This window comes from Rhinatrema bivittatum, chromosome 5, assembly GCF_901001135.1.
Source record: "Rhinatrema bivittatum chromosome 5, aRhiBiv1.1, whole genome shotgun sequence".
NCBI lineage: Eukaryota > Metazoa > Chordata > Amphibia > Gymnophiona > Rhinatrematidae > Rhinatrema > Rhinatrema bivittatum.
Window position 1 is genome coordinate 97,583,826 of NC_042619.1, and position 18,993 is coordinate 97,602,818.

The 18,993-nt window shown below is 41.6% G+C and overlaps 1 protein-coding gene across 5 annotated transcripts in view; it reads right to left on the minus strand.

Annotated features, from left to right (window-relative positions):
* KATNAL1 (katanin catalytic subunit A1 like 1) overlaps positions 1 to 17,024 on the minus strand; it is a 228,585-nt gene extending 211,561 nt beyond the window's left edge. The window contains exon 1 of one of the 5 annotated variants that reach the window (XM_029602623.1): positions 16,873 to 17,021. In XM_029602623.1, coding sequence (XP_029458483.1) covers positions 16,873 to 16,905 — 33 coding nt within the window. In that variant the 5' untranslated portion in view covers positions 16,906 to 17,021. Of the gene's footprint in view, positions 1 to 16,246; positions 16,375 to 16,804 lie in introns of those variants that run through there. The other 4 variants (XM_029602625.1, XM_029602624.1, XM_029602626.1 and 1 more) reach the window with 4 other exon arrangements.
* Between the last annotated feature and the right edge of the window lie 1,969 nt (positions 17,025 to 18,993).

An 18,993-nucleotide genomic window follows, 5' to 3' on the forward strand; every position in this document is an offset into this window, starting at 1 on the left:
ACGATGAGTCTGTATGACTTCTACATGAAGACTGTGATCGTTTCCTACGTTTTATTGTAAATTCTTTGGAATCAGCTCTCAAAGAAAGGGAAGTACCTGAACGAGGTGAAGGTATTGGTAGAGAAGCTGAAGAAGACCCTTGTGAAGGGTTACGTCGTCGTTTCAACTCTTTCTGTAGTACATGAGATGAATGATCATGTCTCTTATGTGCGGATGTAGACTTGCGCGCATATCCTTCTGCTTCCGTGCGAGCAAGGGTTATCGGCGCCATGTCTTTGGCGCCGTGCGCATAGACACAATTGGCGTCAAGCACGCAGGTGATGTCGGCGCCGTGTGCGCAGCAAATCCCTTGGTTGTGCGTTCCAACGTCTTCAGCGTCTTGCGTGCCGATATCTTTGGTGCCCTGCACGCAGCATTCTTCTGCGCCATGCGCGCAGGGTTCTTCAACGTTGTCGGCGCCATGCGCGTAGAAGTGTTGTGTGCCGATCCCTCTCCAGGCGCCGAAGTATTATGCGCAGATACTTTTTATGCGCATATGGCGCCTTAGGCACAGAAGGTGTAGATGCAGAGGTTTTTGGCACCAATATGTCCTGATGCGGCGCTTCTGGCTCTGTGGATTTTTGACAATCCATTGGGGCCTTTGTCGTTTTGACATCTCCTTACCTCCAAGAGTGGAGAATTGAGGATCCAACGAAGATGCTCTCTTTTTCGAGGGAGCAGATGAAATCGGCGGGCCAGGCGATGAATGAGCCTCCGATGGCTCCGCTGAGGCAAAAAGTTCCTGAAGCCTGTAGGCCCTTTGCTTCAGTGCTCTGGGTGACATCCTTGAGCAAAATTCACAATCTTCCCAATTGTGATCTGGTCCTAGGCATCGGTAACATCGGTCATGGCCGTCCGTGACCGACACTACCTTGCCGTAAACCCTGATTTTGACATGTTTATTATGTTAACGCTGAGGAGAAGAACAGCTCCACGTGCGATCCCACTCGCGGAAAAACAGACTGAGGAGATTCCGTTACTTTCCTGCACGGGAACACACGCGCAGCCGCAGAGGGCAAAGCTCTGTTCTCTGCTTTGACAAATCCCATGACAGCATGGCTAATTCATCCCTGCTATCGACGGGAAAAAGAGGATTGTAACCCAGGCTAAGATCTCTGAAGATGATTTTATTTATTTATTTTTAAAGATTTTATATACAGACGGTCATTGGGAACATCTCATCGGTTTACATGAAAACAGAATGCAGCAAACATGCTTTATATAAAACAATGAACTGAAGATAGCCTGAAATTTGCCACCCCTATTCCTGGTTTCTAACAGGGCACCGTGAGGAGCGGAACTGAAAATATTTTAGACACAGTGAACTGCTTAAACAATTAAAATTATTACATATAGGGTAAAATTATTGTATATAGGGTAAAAGACTGCATTGGAAAATATACATATTTAGATGTAGGGTGCAAACAGCTGGTTCAGGATCAGGGCATTATAGGAGTAAGGGGAAGTTAGGGTGAGAGGATGAAAGGAGGAGGGAAGGCGATGATGGGGCCAGAAGAGGGAAGGAGCCGAGGGGGGAACGTGGGAACATGATGATGCAAGAGACAGCATAACAGCCAAGATAAAATAAGATTGAAGGGATGACTAGAGTGTGGAAAAGAACATGTAGCAACAGTTGGCTGCAGAAAAAAACATTACACAGGATGATGATTAAAGATAGAGGCAAGAAAGGAGGAAGTGTCAAAGGTTGTTTCAGTGTAATAAAATAACAAAAAAATAGTCTGAAGGACATTGAAGAGCTACAAGGAAAGGCATGAAAACACTTGTTGATAGACAACATGCTTGAGGAATTTAGAGCAAAAGAGCAAAGAAAAGTTTAAAAGGCAGAGAATGATCAAGTGTAGGTTTCTTAAGAATGAAGAAAACTACAGTGTCTAAAAAAGGAAGGAAATTCACCAAAAGAGAGAAAAACTAAAGAAATGAAGAAAAAGGCAGGATCAAAAAACTGTGAGGTGAAAAAGGAATAGTATCTGGGAAACAAGGATAAGCATGGGGCAAAACAGAAGAGATAAGAGGAAGAGGGTGGAAATGGATGAGTGATGATAGAAGAGAGAATTCTAATGAAGCAGGAGGAAAGGACTCTTAATCGATTAAATTTTGGAGATTAAGGAAATTGCCAAAATATCAAAGGAAGGAATAGAGTGGCTTGAAGGGTAAGAGCTGAAAAGTTTTTGAAAGGGATAGATGAGTTCTGAGAGACCAAGAAAAAAAATTGACTTATTTGGCAGCAAGGAAAGAAGAATATGAGAATCAAGAAAGAGGAATAAATAATGAGACTGGAGGGGAATGAGCTTGAGGGATGGGACAACAGAAGTTGAGAAGAGTTTTTAAGGTGTTTTACCCCTTGGACTGCTAAAGTGTTGGTCACATGCATGGACAAATGATTTTGTGGCTGCCAGCAATATTTTCAAACTGTAAGAACTTATTCATAACTCATGTCTACCTAGGCAAATCATATCTTATAGTCTAATTTCATCTTCAAAGCACCGCAGTCACGTGCATATCTCCCGGTATGTGCAGAAGAGCCGGCTTTGAAAAAGGGGCAGGCCGGGGGCAGTGCCATTAGGCGCTGTCCCGCTGAAGTGCACGCCAGCAGGTCTGCACAACTTACTGCTGCTCTAGAGAGCAGGTAAGTAGAAAAACAAAAACAAAGAGGGTAGCAGAAAAGGGAAGCAGGGTAAGTAGAGGGTTTAGAAAGTTCCCTCAGTCCACTCCTTTATTGGGAAGGAACTGGGGGGAAAGGCCTATCGCATTACCATGCACTTCTTAGAAAATTTGATACCTGTGCCGATATAAAACTGAGCACGCATTTGCGCACGGTCAGCGAATTTTATAAGATGCGCATATCATAAAATCAGTGCATCCATGTGCACGCCGGTTTAAAAACCTACCTTTAAATTTTTTGTACAACCACAGGAAATTTTATTGGTGAAGAGCTTTTGCAGCTGCCATTTAACATTTATTCTTAATTCCTCTGTAAGAGGCTTGTTTATTTTGTTAACACCTGTGAAATGGCTGTGTCACCCCTTCCCTGATAAATAAAATGACCTGTTGCGGGCTGGGAATTTCTCCCCCACCCCCAAACTCTCAGGCTGGTGCCCTACTTAGGATTTGCATGGAGAAAGGCCAATTCATGTGCAGAGGCAGGGCCAACGCTAGCTTTTTTGCTGCCCTCTGCTAATTAATTTTGATTTTTCAATCAGAGGCAGTGCAAGCGCATTAGGCACTATAGGAAAGTTTTACAGCCTTGCACCCCATGCCTCCCTGCCACTCCCCCCCCCCCCCCACCCCCACAATTAAAAATTATGCATTTCTAACAGATTTTACATGAAAAAAAAAAACATTCAAATTACAGTCTTTTGTGATAAAAATCTCCCCAAAAAACAAATATATCTACATGCATTACTGTGGAACCAACCAGAAAACCCTGCAAAAAAAAAAAAAAAGACACTTGGAATCCATATTGTAATGTATGTTGGGTGTGAGCTTGGCCCTCAGAAAGCCATGAGTAAATTAAATCACAATTACCATATAGTAAACCTCCCATACCAAAAATAGTACTAACTACTAATACTCAACAACTAAAAGGAAACATTGCAAATATTACACCAGGACCTAACAGCAATACTCCCCCTATTAGTAAAACAGAATAAGCCAAGATGCTATACATCCCTACAAATAAACTACACACTAGCACAATACATCATGTCGTTTACACAGACAGACCCTAACCAAATACAGAATAAAGAGACCATAAAGCATAAACAGAAATAATCAACTTCTGTTTATAGCGCAGAGCTGACTGGAGGCTGGGTGTGAGAGCTCCAGGACTCCCTTTCCCCTACCCAACTCAATTGTTTTTCTTCCTTGCACCTTACCTTACCTTAGAAGCTGTGGCTGATCTCTGTGTCTGGCAGGGTGCAGCAGACTGGCTACGCACCCTCGAAGTGTCCGAAGTGGAAAGTAAAGACAAGTGGAGATTCTAAAATGGCAGCCTCACCTGAAACCACCCAAACCTTAGCAGCCATCTTGGTGGAGGTACTTTCAATGCTTGACAATGCTTATGTTTTATCCTATTTTCTTCAGATGGATCCTTCTTCCAATTTTTGAAGGATTTTTTTGGCTAAAATAGCCTCTTTCACCTCACCTTTTAACCAAGATGGTAATCGTTTTGCCTTCCTTCCACCTTTCTTAATATGTGGAATACATATGGACTAGGATTGTATTTTTAAACAATGTCCATGCCTGTTGAACACTTTTTAACCTTTGCAGCTGCACCTTTCAGTTTTTTTTCTATTTTCCTCATTTTATCAAAGTATCCCTTTTGAAAGTTTAATGTTAGAGCTGCAGATTGAGGGGGATCTCCCTCCATGACAGAGGTTCACAATGGGTGTGGAGGGTTTGGTATAGGGTCGGGGGTGGAAGGGGAAGTGGGGAAAAGGGTATTCGGGGAGCAATGTCAGTCACAAGGAAGGTTTTCACGGTCAGCTATGGAATTGGGAAATAGCGGGCTGCCAGGGTTTTTTTTGGATACGCTCTTTGGGGGGACAAGTGGGAGCTGGAGTCCATAGGGGTATAGATGGGGGACATTAATTGTATTTCTAGCAAAGTTAAGGGATTAAATTCCCCAGTCAAGCACCAGAAATTATTTAGGGAACTAACGTGGCTCTCTGCACAGGTGATCTTCATCCAAGAAACTCATTTACACCGTAGGGATGAACATTTACTTACTTCCAGACATTATCCATTGTAAATCTATGCGCCGGCCATGGCATCTCAGCGGTATAGTGGGGTGGGCATTCTCTTTGCGCAACATCTGCTGGTCCAAATCCAAGACCAATAATGTGACTCATTGGCCGTTTTCTTATATTGCGGGTTACAATTTCTAATGTACCATTGGTGCTAGTGAGCATATATTGCTGACCAACAATGCAGGTTGAGACTCTGAGGGAGGTTTCCCGTCTTTTAACCACTTATCCGCATGCCAATTTGGTAATAGCAGATTTTAATATCCCTCTTGCACCAGCTATAGACCTGTCAGCTCTGGCTTCTCGGGGCCTGGGGAGTGCTAGGCGGGCTTTTCAACGTCTCCTACAAACGCTTAACTTAGTAGATATCTGGCAGATAAATTATCCGCACAGTAGAAACTATACTTTCTATTCCCACCCCCACAATACCTATAGTAGAATTGACTATTTCCTCGTTACTAAAGATTTGGTCAGCAGTACTTCTAAAGTGGATATAGAGTCTATCAAATAGTCTGACCATGCCCCCCATAAGGTGATCTGTATTATTACGATCTTGTGATGCTGGTCGCAAGTTTTGGAGGCTCAATGACTCTTTATAAAAAGACTCATTTTATGGAGAACGGATTTATAAGGCCTTAGAGGACTATTTTTCACCAATACTATGGCAGGGGAGTCCCCAGTAGCGGTAAGGAATGAAGGCAGTTATTCGAGGTCACTGTATTAGCCTTGCTACATATCGTAAAAAACAACGACTGGCTCGGCGGGAGACACTGGTTCAGGAATTAAGAGACCTAGAGGGAAGGCATAAAAGAAACCCTGGAGGCATTCCCATTAGGTAGCTGACTCAAAAAGAGACAGGCGATAGCCACTTTAGATGTGGATACCATAGCATATGCACTGGATATATTGCAGCAAAAATATTATGAGTCTGGGGATAAACACAGTAAATTATTGGCTAGGCGATTGCAGGCCAAGCGTGTAAGAGCCCTAGTTCATAGCATTAATTCAGCTACTGGGGTACTCCTTTTGACCCAAGATGCGATCAGACACCGCTTTCAGGAATACTATGAGGAGCTATAGAAGCCGGAGGAGGAACCCGCGGAGGCAGACATAGCGTTATCTTGCCTCACTACCACGAACAGGCATCGTTGGGTAAACCAATTTCCCCTTTAGAAACAGATTGGGCCATTAAAGACCTGAAGGCTGGAAAATCCTCAGGTTTAGATGGATACACATCCTTTTTTTTTTTTTTTTTTTTTATAAAACATCGTACTATCCTGAAGATTCCCCTCACGGCCATGTTCAATCACCTTCAGGAGGGGGGTAAACTCCTTTCTTTCGGTAATGTAGCAGGAATCACCTTAATTCCGAAACCTGGGAAGGATGGTGATAACTGTGCCTCCTATAGGCCTATCTCCCTTATCAATATTGATTTGAAGATCCTGGCCAAGATTCTAGAGTTCCATCTCCAGGGGACAGATATGCCAGCTTGCTCATGCAGACCAAGCTGGTTTTATCCCAGGCCGGACAACTGCAGACAATATACAGAAATTAATGGATTTAATACATATTACAAACTTGAAGAGGAGCCCTGTGGTGTTTATGACCTTAGATGCTGAGAAGGCCTTCGACAGGGTCTATTGGCCTTTTCTGTTTGCTGTCTTGGCCAAGGTAGGGCTGGGGGGGACTTTCTCCACTTGGGTACGGGAATTGTATCACAAACCTCTAGCCTGCCTAAAAGTCAATTCTGGCTATACTGCCAACATTTATATCAGAAGGGGCACCAGGTAGGCATGACCCCTCTCCCCCCTCCTTTTTGCGCTTAGTCTGGAAAGCCCCTGGCTGAAACTCCTCCTAAACTAAATAGAACTGGTAATAAACATTGATAAAACTGAATTCTTATACCTAGAACGAAAAAATATACACCCTACAAAAACTACAATCGCAATCAAAACTGTAGAGTTAGCAATAAATGTACGGAATCTAGAGGTAATAATTGACCCTGAGCTTAACATGAAACACATTTCACAGAAATTAAAAGGTTACGCTAAACTAATGATCCTTAGAAGACTGAAACCCCTGCTAACGCTGAATAATTTTCGCAGTCTTACAGGCAATGATATTTGCGAGCACAGATTACTGTAACTATCTGCTATTAGGGCTACCTCAAGTTACCATTAGACCACTCCAAAGATTGCAAAATTCCGCTGCTAGAATTTTGACAGGCAAAAAGAAAAGAGACCACATCACAGGTACACTTGCTGAGCTACACTGGCTTCCAATTGAACAAAGAATACAATACAAAGCATTGTGTATAATTCATAAACTAGTCCATGATGAAAAGGCCGACTGGCTTAACACAGCACTGCGCGTACATGTACCACACAGAAACCTGAGATCTGTTAATAAAGCTCTACTAACTATTCCTTCTTTTAAATCAGCACGCCTCACTCAGGTAAGGGAGAGAGCACTGTCGCTGGCTGGACCTGTTATATGGAAATCCATGCCACTCGAAATAAGGCTGCAGAGAAATTTGAAACTATTTAAAACTAGTCTGAAAACCTGGCTTTTTAAACAACCTTTTATAAAGACAAAGAGAAGGAGGAAAACAGTTGAAAGATAAGGACACACCAAGTAATCAGTTTTTTTTTTCCTTTAATATCTCCAATTGCATATTAACGCTAGATTTGAACTGCTTAACAGTTTCTCAACCGGCATATAAGCCTTAATTAACACAGTTTCTCTTATGAAAATAAGATACCGTTTTATGTTGGCACATGTATAATTTGTAATCTATACCAATTATAGTTTTTCCTTATTGTGCCTTTCTGTAAACCGTTGCGATGGTGAATTAAGTTAACGACAGTATAGAAGAGTTTTAAAATAAATAAATATAAAGGGGCCCCAAATATCATAGGAGTCAGTTGTGGTGGACAACAATATAAGATTACTTTATATGCGGACAATGTTATTTTATCACTCCAACAGCCTATGGTATCAGTCCCAGCTGCAATGTCCCTGATTGAGAGCTATGGGAGGCTTTCCAGCCTTCATGTTAATCCAGACAAATCAGAGGTTCGCCCAGCTCATTTCACCACTAAGTTATTGCGCTCCGCCAAAAGGGTTCTTGCTTATAAATGGACACGGGGTCAATCCGTTATCTTATTTATTTATTTATTTTTGGTTTTTATATACCGATCTTCCTGCATTAGATACAAATCAAACCGGTTTACAAAGAACGTAAAACTTGCCTGTAGGCTATACATTGAACCTTGAACATTAACCTTGAAAGAACCTGGAACAACAAAATTGAATTATGAAACAATACAGTCACAATAAGCAATTGATTCCATTAAATTGGTCTTAGATACTATTAGGTTGAAGCAGAAGATATGAAGTGAAAAAGATAGGAGAAAAAAGGGAGGAGAAAGGCAGAATAATACCAAAGGGTAATAGGAGGGCTCTTCAAGGGAAATGAATTAGAGAAAAAAGAAAAGTAAAATATGAAAGCAGAAATAAAACAAGCCTATCTTGAGGTGAGGAAAGAACAGAGATATGTAGCGAAAAGAGGAGAGAATGTGTTAACTAAAATGCTGGAATCAATCTGATTGTCTTATGCGACTGAATTATGACCCTCTGATTCATTCTCTGAAGGAAGAGCTAGATAACTGGGAACGGCTGAACCTCTCATGATTTGGTGGGATGGCCATGATCAAAATGACCTTGTTACCTAAAATCAGTTATTTGTTTCAGGCGCTTCCTTGCCTACTTCTGACAGGGTTACTGAGACCAATTCAGCGTAAGATATTTGCTTTTGTGTGGCTTAAGCGCCCCCCCCGGGTAGCAAGACATATTCTGTACAAATCACGTAAAGGGGGAGGGCTAGGATTACCTTCATTAATGCACTACTATGCAGCCTCTCAATTAAAATATATACTAGACGGGCATGAATTAAACTCTCCTAAGCAGTGGGTCCTAATAGAGCAGGCACTGACTGAGGTAGTCCCATTGCAAGCTATTTTCTGGCCTATGAGGTATAACATCCGAGAAATGGCATCATTACCCCCGAGCCTTCAAACTACCTTTACTATTTGGAAAAAGGTGGGAAGCCTACCTTAATAGGGGTCAGTGGTCTGACAAATTTGGGCCAATTATGGAATAAAGGGATAGTTCCCTTTTCGGACCTACAATCAATTTATGATCTACCAAACATGGATTTCTTAGCTTATGCACAACTCATGCACTTTTTGTCTTCGGTGGGCCTTAGACAGGACCTACAGAATCCCTGCTCGCCTTTTGAGGGGTACTGTATCTTGACAGGTAGGGTATCAAAAGGTATTTCAAAAATCAATTGCTTATTAATAATACCCAAGACGTGTTGATTTCATCGGATTTTTAACCCAATCCAAAGTGAATAGCTCACCATATAGATGTTGAATAATCATCGGGTTTGTCGCAATGGACCCTAATTGTTTATCTTTTTCTTTAATTTTCCCTTTTTTTTAAATATTATAATTCACAATAATCCTCTTATTCGTAAAGTCCACATTTTAACTTAATTGTTCTTCAAAAATATATATATATATCCACAGATAAGAAAACATTTATCATAATGTTGAACTGTGTTGCAACTCTATATGCCCTTCTTAAAACGCCCAGTTCTGTGCCGCAGTTCCAAACTTGAACTGCTTTCACCACAGCAAAAAAAGGGAAAATTAAAGAAAAAGAAAAAGATAAAAACAATTAGGGTCCACTGCGACAAACCCGATGATTATTCAACATCTATATGGGGAGCTATTCACTTTGGATTGGGTTAAAAATCCCATGAAATCAACACGTGTTATATATTAAAAGTTGGCTCCCGTATGAGGGTTATCGTCGCAATAAAAATATTTTTTGTTTTGGCATTTCATTAAACGTGGTTCATTATATACAAGATTGTCATATTATTACCACGATTTCTATCCAGTTAGATATTTATTAATAATACCCGGCAGAAACTGCTCACATGTTGGCTTGGGAGAGAGACTTTGGGACACAGTGGAGCATCGATAAAAGGGAGGAGTGCTTTCAAACGCTGGGACGATATTCAATGTCCACGTCCATGATGGAAAATCGTTATAAGTTATTGTATCGGTGGCACTATCTCCCAGCGCGCGTGGTACGCTGGATACCTGGCCGGTTTCCTCTTTCTTGGCAGCAATGCTAACAACTAGGTACTTTTTGTCACATGTGGTGGCAGTGACCCCGGATCCAACAGTTTTGGGCACAGTGTCAACTCATGTTGGGCTCGGTCTTAGGGGTCCAGATACCATTGCAGGCTGATTATTGGCTATTGGAGATTCCCTATCCGGCCTTGGAAGATGAACCACATCAAATGTTTACTTTTATTGCAACTGCACACGTTTGTTGGTCGCAGTGCATTGGAAGGATGTGGACCCACCGGGTTTAGTCCAAATGGCTCATAGTCTAATCGTTGAAACAGTAAGCAATATGTTTAACTGGGCCTTTGAGAACAAGCTAATCATCAGTCGTTTTTCCTCACTGTGTCCTCTTGCTTCTCCTGTTTTTGTCTCCTAATGCCCCCCCTCCCCAATCCCAGCCCAAAATAACATCAGTCATGAATTGGTATTGCAAAGTTATTTTTCCTTAGGGCTCTAAAACTTTTCCAGACCCATATGAAGTATCAATGCTTGTCATCTATACTTCCCTAGCCTACGTAGTTACTCCCTCTCTAAGTTTTTCAGAATTTGGTCCCCATTGCATAGGTACCTGGACCAGGTCTAACGGAGTTAAGGGAGTAACTACGTAGGCTAGGGAAGTATAGATGACAAGCATTGATACTTCATATGGGTCTGGAAAAGTTTTGGAGCCCTAAGGAAAAATAACTTTGCAATACCAATTCATGACTGATGTTATTTTGGGCTGGGATTGGGGGGGGGGGGGCATTAGGAGACAAAAACAAAAACAGGGGAAGCAAGAGGACACAGTGAGGAAAAACGACTGATGATTAGCTTGTTCTCAAAGGCCCAGTTAAACATATTGCTTACTGTTTCAACGATTAGACGATGAGCCATTTGTTTATCTGTATAGCTATATTATTCTTTAATGTTTTTTGTTTTGTTTTTTTACTTTATCCATTGTATGTGCTCTTCTCAATAAACAAATAAATAAAATAAGAATGTCACATGGAATATGAGGCAGTGCAAGCAACACTGCCTCTTTGTAGCAGATCATGGTAAGGCTGCGGTGCTGGTGTGATCCTGGATAAAAGTGCGAGGTCTTACCGGACTCCATTCAGAGGTCATAGCATTACTCCACGAATTTAAGCCTTTGCCCTTAAGGAAGGGTGGGAAGCACTGAAAAGATCTGAAGCAGAAATACCGCTGAAGGAAGGGGCTTTTCTAAAGTTTTGCAAGAGTAGGCCTGTGCCCGTTTGCACTTAGAGAGACGGTTTTAGCCCAATTACAGCATACAGCAAAGTAGACTAACTTTCAATGCAATAAGGGGATCAGCGCGTTCAATACGCACATCCAAAGGCGCAGCTAATAGCGCTATCATATGTAAATGCCATGTAGATGAGGCTATATTAATATTATCCCCCGATGCAAAAACTTGCGTGCGCCCAATGCACATTTTTTAACCCATCAAATGTAATGCCTGCCCCTGAGCTGGGTAAAGTCTTGCTGTGCGACAAGGGCTCAACAAAAACAAAACCAATACTGCAGCATCATGAAAAAACTGAAAGGCTTGACAGAAAAAAAAAATTTCGGGACGCACAATATACACTGCTCAAGACTGTATATACTATGCATGCATATTGTGCCGGTAAAATAGCTGTCATACAGAGACGTAGCATCCATAGTGTACAGTGGTGCACAGGCACCAACAACTTGGGAGCTCTCCCCCACCACTAATGTTCGCTCTAAGCTGCATGCATGGGAAAAGTTCTGTGCTCTAAGCTGCACGTGTGCTTGTACACAATTTTTTTCTGCAGGCACACACATCTCACCCCCCCTCCCCCTCCCCCTCCCAGTGGAGGAAGTCTGGCTGGGCCATGGCAGAGCCTATCCCATTACAGCCCAAAGTGAAGAGGAGGCCATGTGTGTATTTCTGTACGAGAGCCTGTATGTGTGAGAGCCTGTGTGAGATCTTGTGTGCATTTGTCTCTATAAAAGCCTGTGGGTGTGTGTATATGTCTATATGATAGATAGTGTGCATGTATGTCTGTGTTTAGAGACTGTGTATATAGTGAGATGTCTGTGAGCTCGTGCCTGTGAGAGCCTACGTGTTACACACAAGCATGTGCACAGACACATTGCGTGTGTGAGGAAGAGAGAACCTGTGTGAGAGAGAGGAAGTGTGTGTGAAAGCATTGGCATCTATATGAGAGAGGAAGTGTCTGAAAGAATGAACGTGTTAGTTTGTGCGGCCCTACCTCCCCTAATGTACGATAATCTAAAGGTGAATGGAAATCAAAAGATCCCAAGTATGGAGAGCAGGATAATTTTTTTAATCCTTAGTTTTAATTATTGGGAGTAATTTCATATTTCTATTGTTTTAAAATATATACATTCTTAATATAAGAACATTAATTATTGAATGTTTTATTCAGATGTCTTGAAATATATTGGTGTTTGGGAAATAGAACAAATTTATTCAAGTTTTTTTTAAATTGGACGTTCGTCAGCTGTTTTGACATTTATTCTTTTTATTAACATGGGTTTAATATTATGAATGATATTTTATATCTCTGATTTTATTACTTGTTGTTTCTGTTTTCCATTGTTGCACTACAAAACAGTTGGGCTTGTGGTTTCCAATTCAGTATTTGTTGGCACATTCCTATTCTGTATTTGGTGAGGATCTGTCTGTATTTTAAAGGTCCAATTTTTATGCAACTAATTTTTGCTGTGAAAATGATGGTACTTATCACTGGCTTTTATGGCATTTCGGTTATCTTTTCCTCTTGTCTATTTTAAATAGAAGTTTGTTCTTTATTATTGTCACTTGCATACAGAAAGCGATTTTGAATGTTCTGCAGAAAAGTTTTCATTCACATATTTTATTGTAGTTTCTGTTAGTAGATTAAATGATTACTTGAAGGGATTAGCTAAGGATTGGGTCGCTGTGAGCATAAATTTGATAGGCTTTTTGCATCAAAGACAATAATGCTCACAGGTAATATAGGAGGATAGATGTGTTCTAGGGCACACAGCAGCAGCAAATTTTCTGGTGCACCACCAACTGCAGCAGTCACCCTATGCCCCTGCTGCTGCGGGATAAAACAGACGCTCGAACTGAGTGCCCAGTTTCGTAACCCATACACAGCACAGATCTCCTGGGTGCTCAATGCCAAGGACACACAATTTATCCCTAGCACGTCCCTTTTAGAGCAGCAGCTCATTTGATTATTGCATCAGGCGCCCAGGAGAGGTGAATGTGCGCATGTTGAAAAAACAGACACCCAGTTTGGATGCATGATTTTTTGCGCATGATACTGCATCGGCCCCTCAGTTTTCTTCCAAGCTTGGAGTAGGGCCTAACCTCTGCTTCTCTAGCCTTCATACTGCTCTGAGGAGCTGAGTCGGGGCCCATGGGTTTTGGTTATTTTTTTTTTTTTTTTTTGTGGTTCTCCCACTGCTACTCAGGCCTGCTGCAATTCTCCTCCAACACAGCAGAACACGATCTGCGCTGCAATCCTTCTCCTGCGCTCCTCCCACCCCCCAGTTACTCACCACCTCTGGTTAAGTGCTTGTACTGCCAGCTCTCTCTCCTCAATGCATCCATCCAGCCGCAGCCAGCCACAGGCCCCTCTCGCTTGATAGGCCAACTTCCTATTTTTCTTGCTTTATTCAGCCAGGACCTGGAGCACAGGAGACACGTGGGTATCTCCAGGGAAGGAGTGGTGAAGCAGACAGTGAGAGAGAGGCGAGAGAGTGAGAGAGAGAGAGAGAGGGGAGACCTGCAGAGCAACCACTCCCAAGGGAGGGGGGATCCTCGTCCCTCAGAACAGGAATCCAGTCCCTAGTCACCTACAACCAGGAAACTCGGAGGCAGCTACACTGGGAAAATTAACCCCAAGAGGCCGTTGTCCCAGGAGCTTGTCAAACTCCACCAGGTCATGGCTACACCCAGACTCTGGGAGAATGCAATAAGTCCATCTACCCTTGTCAAGAGCCACAGGAGACAGAGACTACTGGCAAGGGCCACCAACTACTCCCCACTTTATGCAAGAGTGTAAGCATAAAGGGAGTGTGACCTCTATCTCTGGCAGCTAAGTAACAGGGAAATCACAAGGGTAAAGGCATACTCCAGCAGGCAAAAAGAAAATTTGTGATTGTTCTTGTATATTATAAGTAGTACATCCCTTTCCTGTGTTTTTACTTACCATTCTTTTCTATTTTATTTATTTAGTTCTTTTTTTATACTGACATTCATGATACAGATCATATCATATCGGTTTACATGGAACAAGGGGTTATAACATTAACATTTTATTTATTTATTTAAAGCTTTTCTATACCGGCATTCATGATACAATCATATCATGCCGTTTTACAGATAACAGGGGGTGCAATAACTTTGTGCATTTAACACGTGCAACGGAAACAAAAGTTACAATATAACAGGGTAGTTGAACTGGAGGAGGAAGGAGACAGGAGAAGAATCTTTACAGAAATAACTTATTTACATTATGCAGTAAGGTCTCTCAGTGGATATTAGACTCAGGAAGAGGCTTGTTTGTGGATATTCATCTCTGGAAAGGCTTGTTTGAATAGCCAAGTCTTAAGCCTTTTCCTGAATGTTAATAAACAAGGTTCTAGTCTAAGATCAGGTGGTAAAGTGTTCCAGAGAGAGGGACCTGCTGTAGAAAAGGCCTGGTCTCTGAAGGCTAGATGGTGTGTAGATTTAGTTGGGGGAACAGACAGGGATCCTCTGTAGGCTTCTCTGATGGGTCTGGATGATGTGTATAGACTGAGTGGAATTTGGAGGGTGAGAGGGGCTTGGGAGTGGATAGTTTTATGGATAATGGTGATGGACTTGTGTAGAATTCTGAAGTGTATTGGTAGCCAGTGTAGATTTTTTAGAATGGGAGAGATGTGGTCTCTTCTTCTGGAGTTTGTTAGGATTCTGGCTGTCGCATTCTGGAGCATCTGCAGTGGTTTGATGGAAGAGGACGGGAGACCCAGCAAGATAGAGTTGCAATAATCTATCTTGGAGAATATTATGGCTTGTAGAACTGTTCTGAAGTCATGAAAGTGTAGGATTGGTTTCATTCTTTTGATTACCTGCAGCTTGTAGAAGCCGTTCTTGGTTGTGTTGTTAATAAATGATTTTAGATTCAGGTGTTTGTCTATTACTACCCCTAGGTCTCTTGCTTGTGTGACAAGAAGAAGAGGTAAAAAGTTACAATAAAACAGGGGCATGGAAACTTGGGAGATGAAGAAGCCAGAAGCAGAAGATAAACATGGTAACTATAACAAAAAATATACAGGGTCAGAAATAGAGTGCACTGATTAGGAAGCACTTGTATACGAACTGTAGAATGGCTGAGAAGGCGAGGCGAGGACTAATGTGGGGGCATAGCAGGCTGGATGAGGCGGTTTGCCAGGATCAAGGGATTGGAAGGGGGTGGACTGGGTTAGGGGGAAGGCTTGTTGAAATAGCCAGGTCTTGAGTTTATTTCTATGTATCTCTGCTTCTGCCTTCTAACCTATTTGTAAATAGGTGCTGTAACTGACATGTTCTTAACAATAAAAAAGACACACTAAAATTATTCCTCTTGTGATAACATAGGAAGAGAAGAAGACTGGCAGACAAAAATCAGATTCAGGTACTTATCCATTTACAACTTAGCACTTTTAACCAACCCGCTTCAAAGATGTAAATTATAGCATAGAGGAGATAAATTCTGTGCAGTTTGGACTAATTGAATACATTTGTGACTAGTTTTAAATTAGTCCAATAAAAAGCTATTACCTACAAATTGTTTGCTGACCCTTATTTTTACAGTTTCACGTGGACTAAAACAGCAATCAAAATATTGTACAATTTAGATGAAACATATGTATTTAAAACTCAGAAAACCATGAGCTGAACTAAGAGACATGAATAATACTTTTGATTTATTAATGTTTTAAGTGCTGATCCTAGCTTTTCTATCACAAAGCATTATATATAACCAAGCAGTGGTCTGACTCAGTAATTACTTTTTTCAGCAAACGTCTTCTTATGCACAAAGTCTCTCTGCACGCCCAATAATCAAGCTCTAACTACCCTTTGAAAACTTTTTTTTTTTTTTTACTTTCCTTCAGAACTCCAGTACTATTATTATTCTGTCTGCCAAATGCATGAGGTTATTTCCAAACTTACTAACATTTTGTAATTCTAAAAAATATATATATATAAAATATTATTGAACTCCAGTATGCACCTACTTATTGTAAGGCGTCTTCAGCAAGTAAAACCAGCTTGACTGCCAATGCCTTTATCATGCGAGCTTCAGTGCATAGGTATCGTTTGCTAAGCTTGGATGGGGGCGGAGGGAACAAAAGGTGGGGAGGGCATACTGGCGGGAGGGGGTTTAAGGGGGGCGATTCAACACCAGCACCTGGATCATTTGGTGGGGCACTGCACCCGCCCCCAAACTATACCTATATTGCAGTGTTTTTGGATGCAAAAAGCCACAATGCTGTGTTTGGTTTTCATATTCCCATGGCAACAACAGGCCACTGGCTCCTCAGTAACAGAGATGTGTTCATTTCTTTATCTTAAGCGCAAGAACGGGCTTACCCCAGGACCTACTGCTCATAACATCTTCTATGCCCCCAATACCTCTCGCCTTCCATCCCCACCCTGCTTCTTCCCACCCCAACAACGTTTCGGCAGTGTAGTTCATACACACTCACAGCATGACACAGTGTACTCATGATATAAAAAAATACCACTGTCTGCAATAAAATGGTTAAATATTTATCACCGTCAAGTTGTTTTACCTGATCCTAAACGTTGTTTCTAAACACAAACCTTGATTGCTCTCTACAGCTAGAAGAGTTCAATGCACCTGAGCTAGAAGCAGCAGCCCCGCAAGACGCATGCGCAATATTATTAGTCACCGCGAGATCGTGGCCGTTAGATTTCTGGAGATTCTGCCTCTGGATAGCCTGTGACGTCGTGTTGGCGCGCATGCGCTGAAGATTGCCTGCCGCAGTCTTTCCAGGTGTTGGGAAGAGCTGACTGAGGCAGCAAGGAGGAAAAAGTGTTGTTGAGCATTGTGGGTGACAGCATCGTGAAAAGCTAATTGCAGGGGACAAACGGTTATTTAAAAAGAAAAAGCAGCTTAATGTGGCGGGAAAACAGGCTGCTTAGCAACATTAATACTGGCCTGCAATGAGGAGAGGCACTTGATGAGTTGAATAAATGAGCAAGAGCACAATAACAGCAGATGATGTGTGTGATAGAGTGAGAAAGAGAATGTCCCCACCCCCTTCTCCAGTGTACCTCCAAAATAGCTGTGAGACTTAACACTGTATACTATTACTACATATCTAGTGACTTTCTTCAACTACCGTATTTCCCCGAAAATAAGGCTGGGTCTTATATTAATTTTTGCTCCAAAAGATGCATTAGGGCTTATTTTCAGGGGATGTGCAACAATCTATATTTTCAGGGGATGTGCAACAATCTATATTTCCCTTCTACCTGCCAGTGGTGAGTGTGGGTGTGAATGGGTGCCTGGGTGAGACCTTGTGTGTGTGGGCGTTTACCTCTTGTCCAAAGATGCCCGCTTAGGTATTTACAAATGCTTAATTATTATGTATATTATTATTTATTTTAAGTATTAATGTCAATAATATGTATTTATATTTAATTATTGATATTATTAGTTTATAATTCAATACATCCGTCGTGTGTTGCAACGGACGTACTAAATGTGTCCATTTGGCTGACGATCTTAACTGGGGCTTATTTTTGTGGTAGGGATTATATTAATAGCATCCTGAAAAATCATGCTAGGGCTTATTTTCCGGTTAGGTCTTATTTTCGGTGGAAATACGGTAGGAGTTAGCAACATTGCTCATTAGCACCAGACAGCTGTGACTTACCAAGAGCATGTTAGTTGGGGAAGGGATGCATTTGTAAACAGAAATAAAGGTTTTTTTTATTCACTTTTAAGTAGGTACTGCCCTTTTTACGGTGGCTTTGGATTTAAACCTAGGCTGAAGGTGTGTTATGATTCAGGTACAGTAGATAGGCCCCTGCCGCAAAGAACTTAAAAGTCAAAGTTGATAACTGAGGCAATGGAGGGAAAAATGACTTGCCCAAGATCACAAGGAACATCAGTGGGCAAAACAGGATTTTCAGAACATAAGGATTCTGAGAGAGGTAGGTTTTTTATTATCTGCATATTCTATGAATAAGCTTGTACAATTATACCAGCTAATAACATTGTCATTTTGTATCCAATCCACATCTGATACTGTAACCACTAGGTCACTCTTCCAAGGTGCTGACTCTTGGGAAGACTAGGATCTTGCCCCTCCAATGTTTATTTTTGTCTCCAGCAATGTCAGAAGCAGCCCCAAGATAGCAAAACAAACCAAAGCTCCTATACAGTCAAAGCTGGAGCAGCAACAGTGAATAGTATTGCACAATTTGTGGTCCCTTTGCTGGTGGAACTGGAAAGTGAACAACTTTCTAATTCAGATACACTTAGATATATGGGTGTCTTTTTAGTTTAAATTTAATTTGAAACTCAGGTGACTCAGATGGTTATTTCCATTTTCTTAAAATTACAATAGGTAAGAAAATGGTGCCCCTGTTTGGATCAGAGGGCATTTAGAAATATCCAGTTGCTAGTATTTGCTCAGTTGGACTATGGTAAAAGCCTGTGTGTGGGCCTATCACAGTAGCTCATGCACAGCCTACAGATGGCCTAAAGGTTAGCAGCTTGAGTTGTCTTCGGTTGCCCAGGGTGTATTCTGAAAGGGTAATGCTTTGCTCCCTTCTTTGACTCCCCATTTCAGCTCTTTGATAAAGTTCCTCATGAGAGGCTTCTAGGAAAAATAAAAAGTCATGGGATAGGTGGCGATGTCCTTTCGTGGATTACAAACTGGCTAAAAGACAGGAAACAGAGAGTAGGATTAAATGGACAATTTTCTCAGTGGAATGGAGTGGGCAGTGA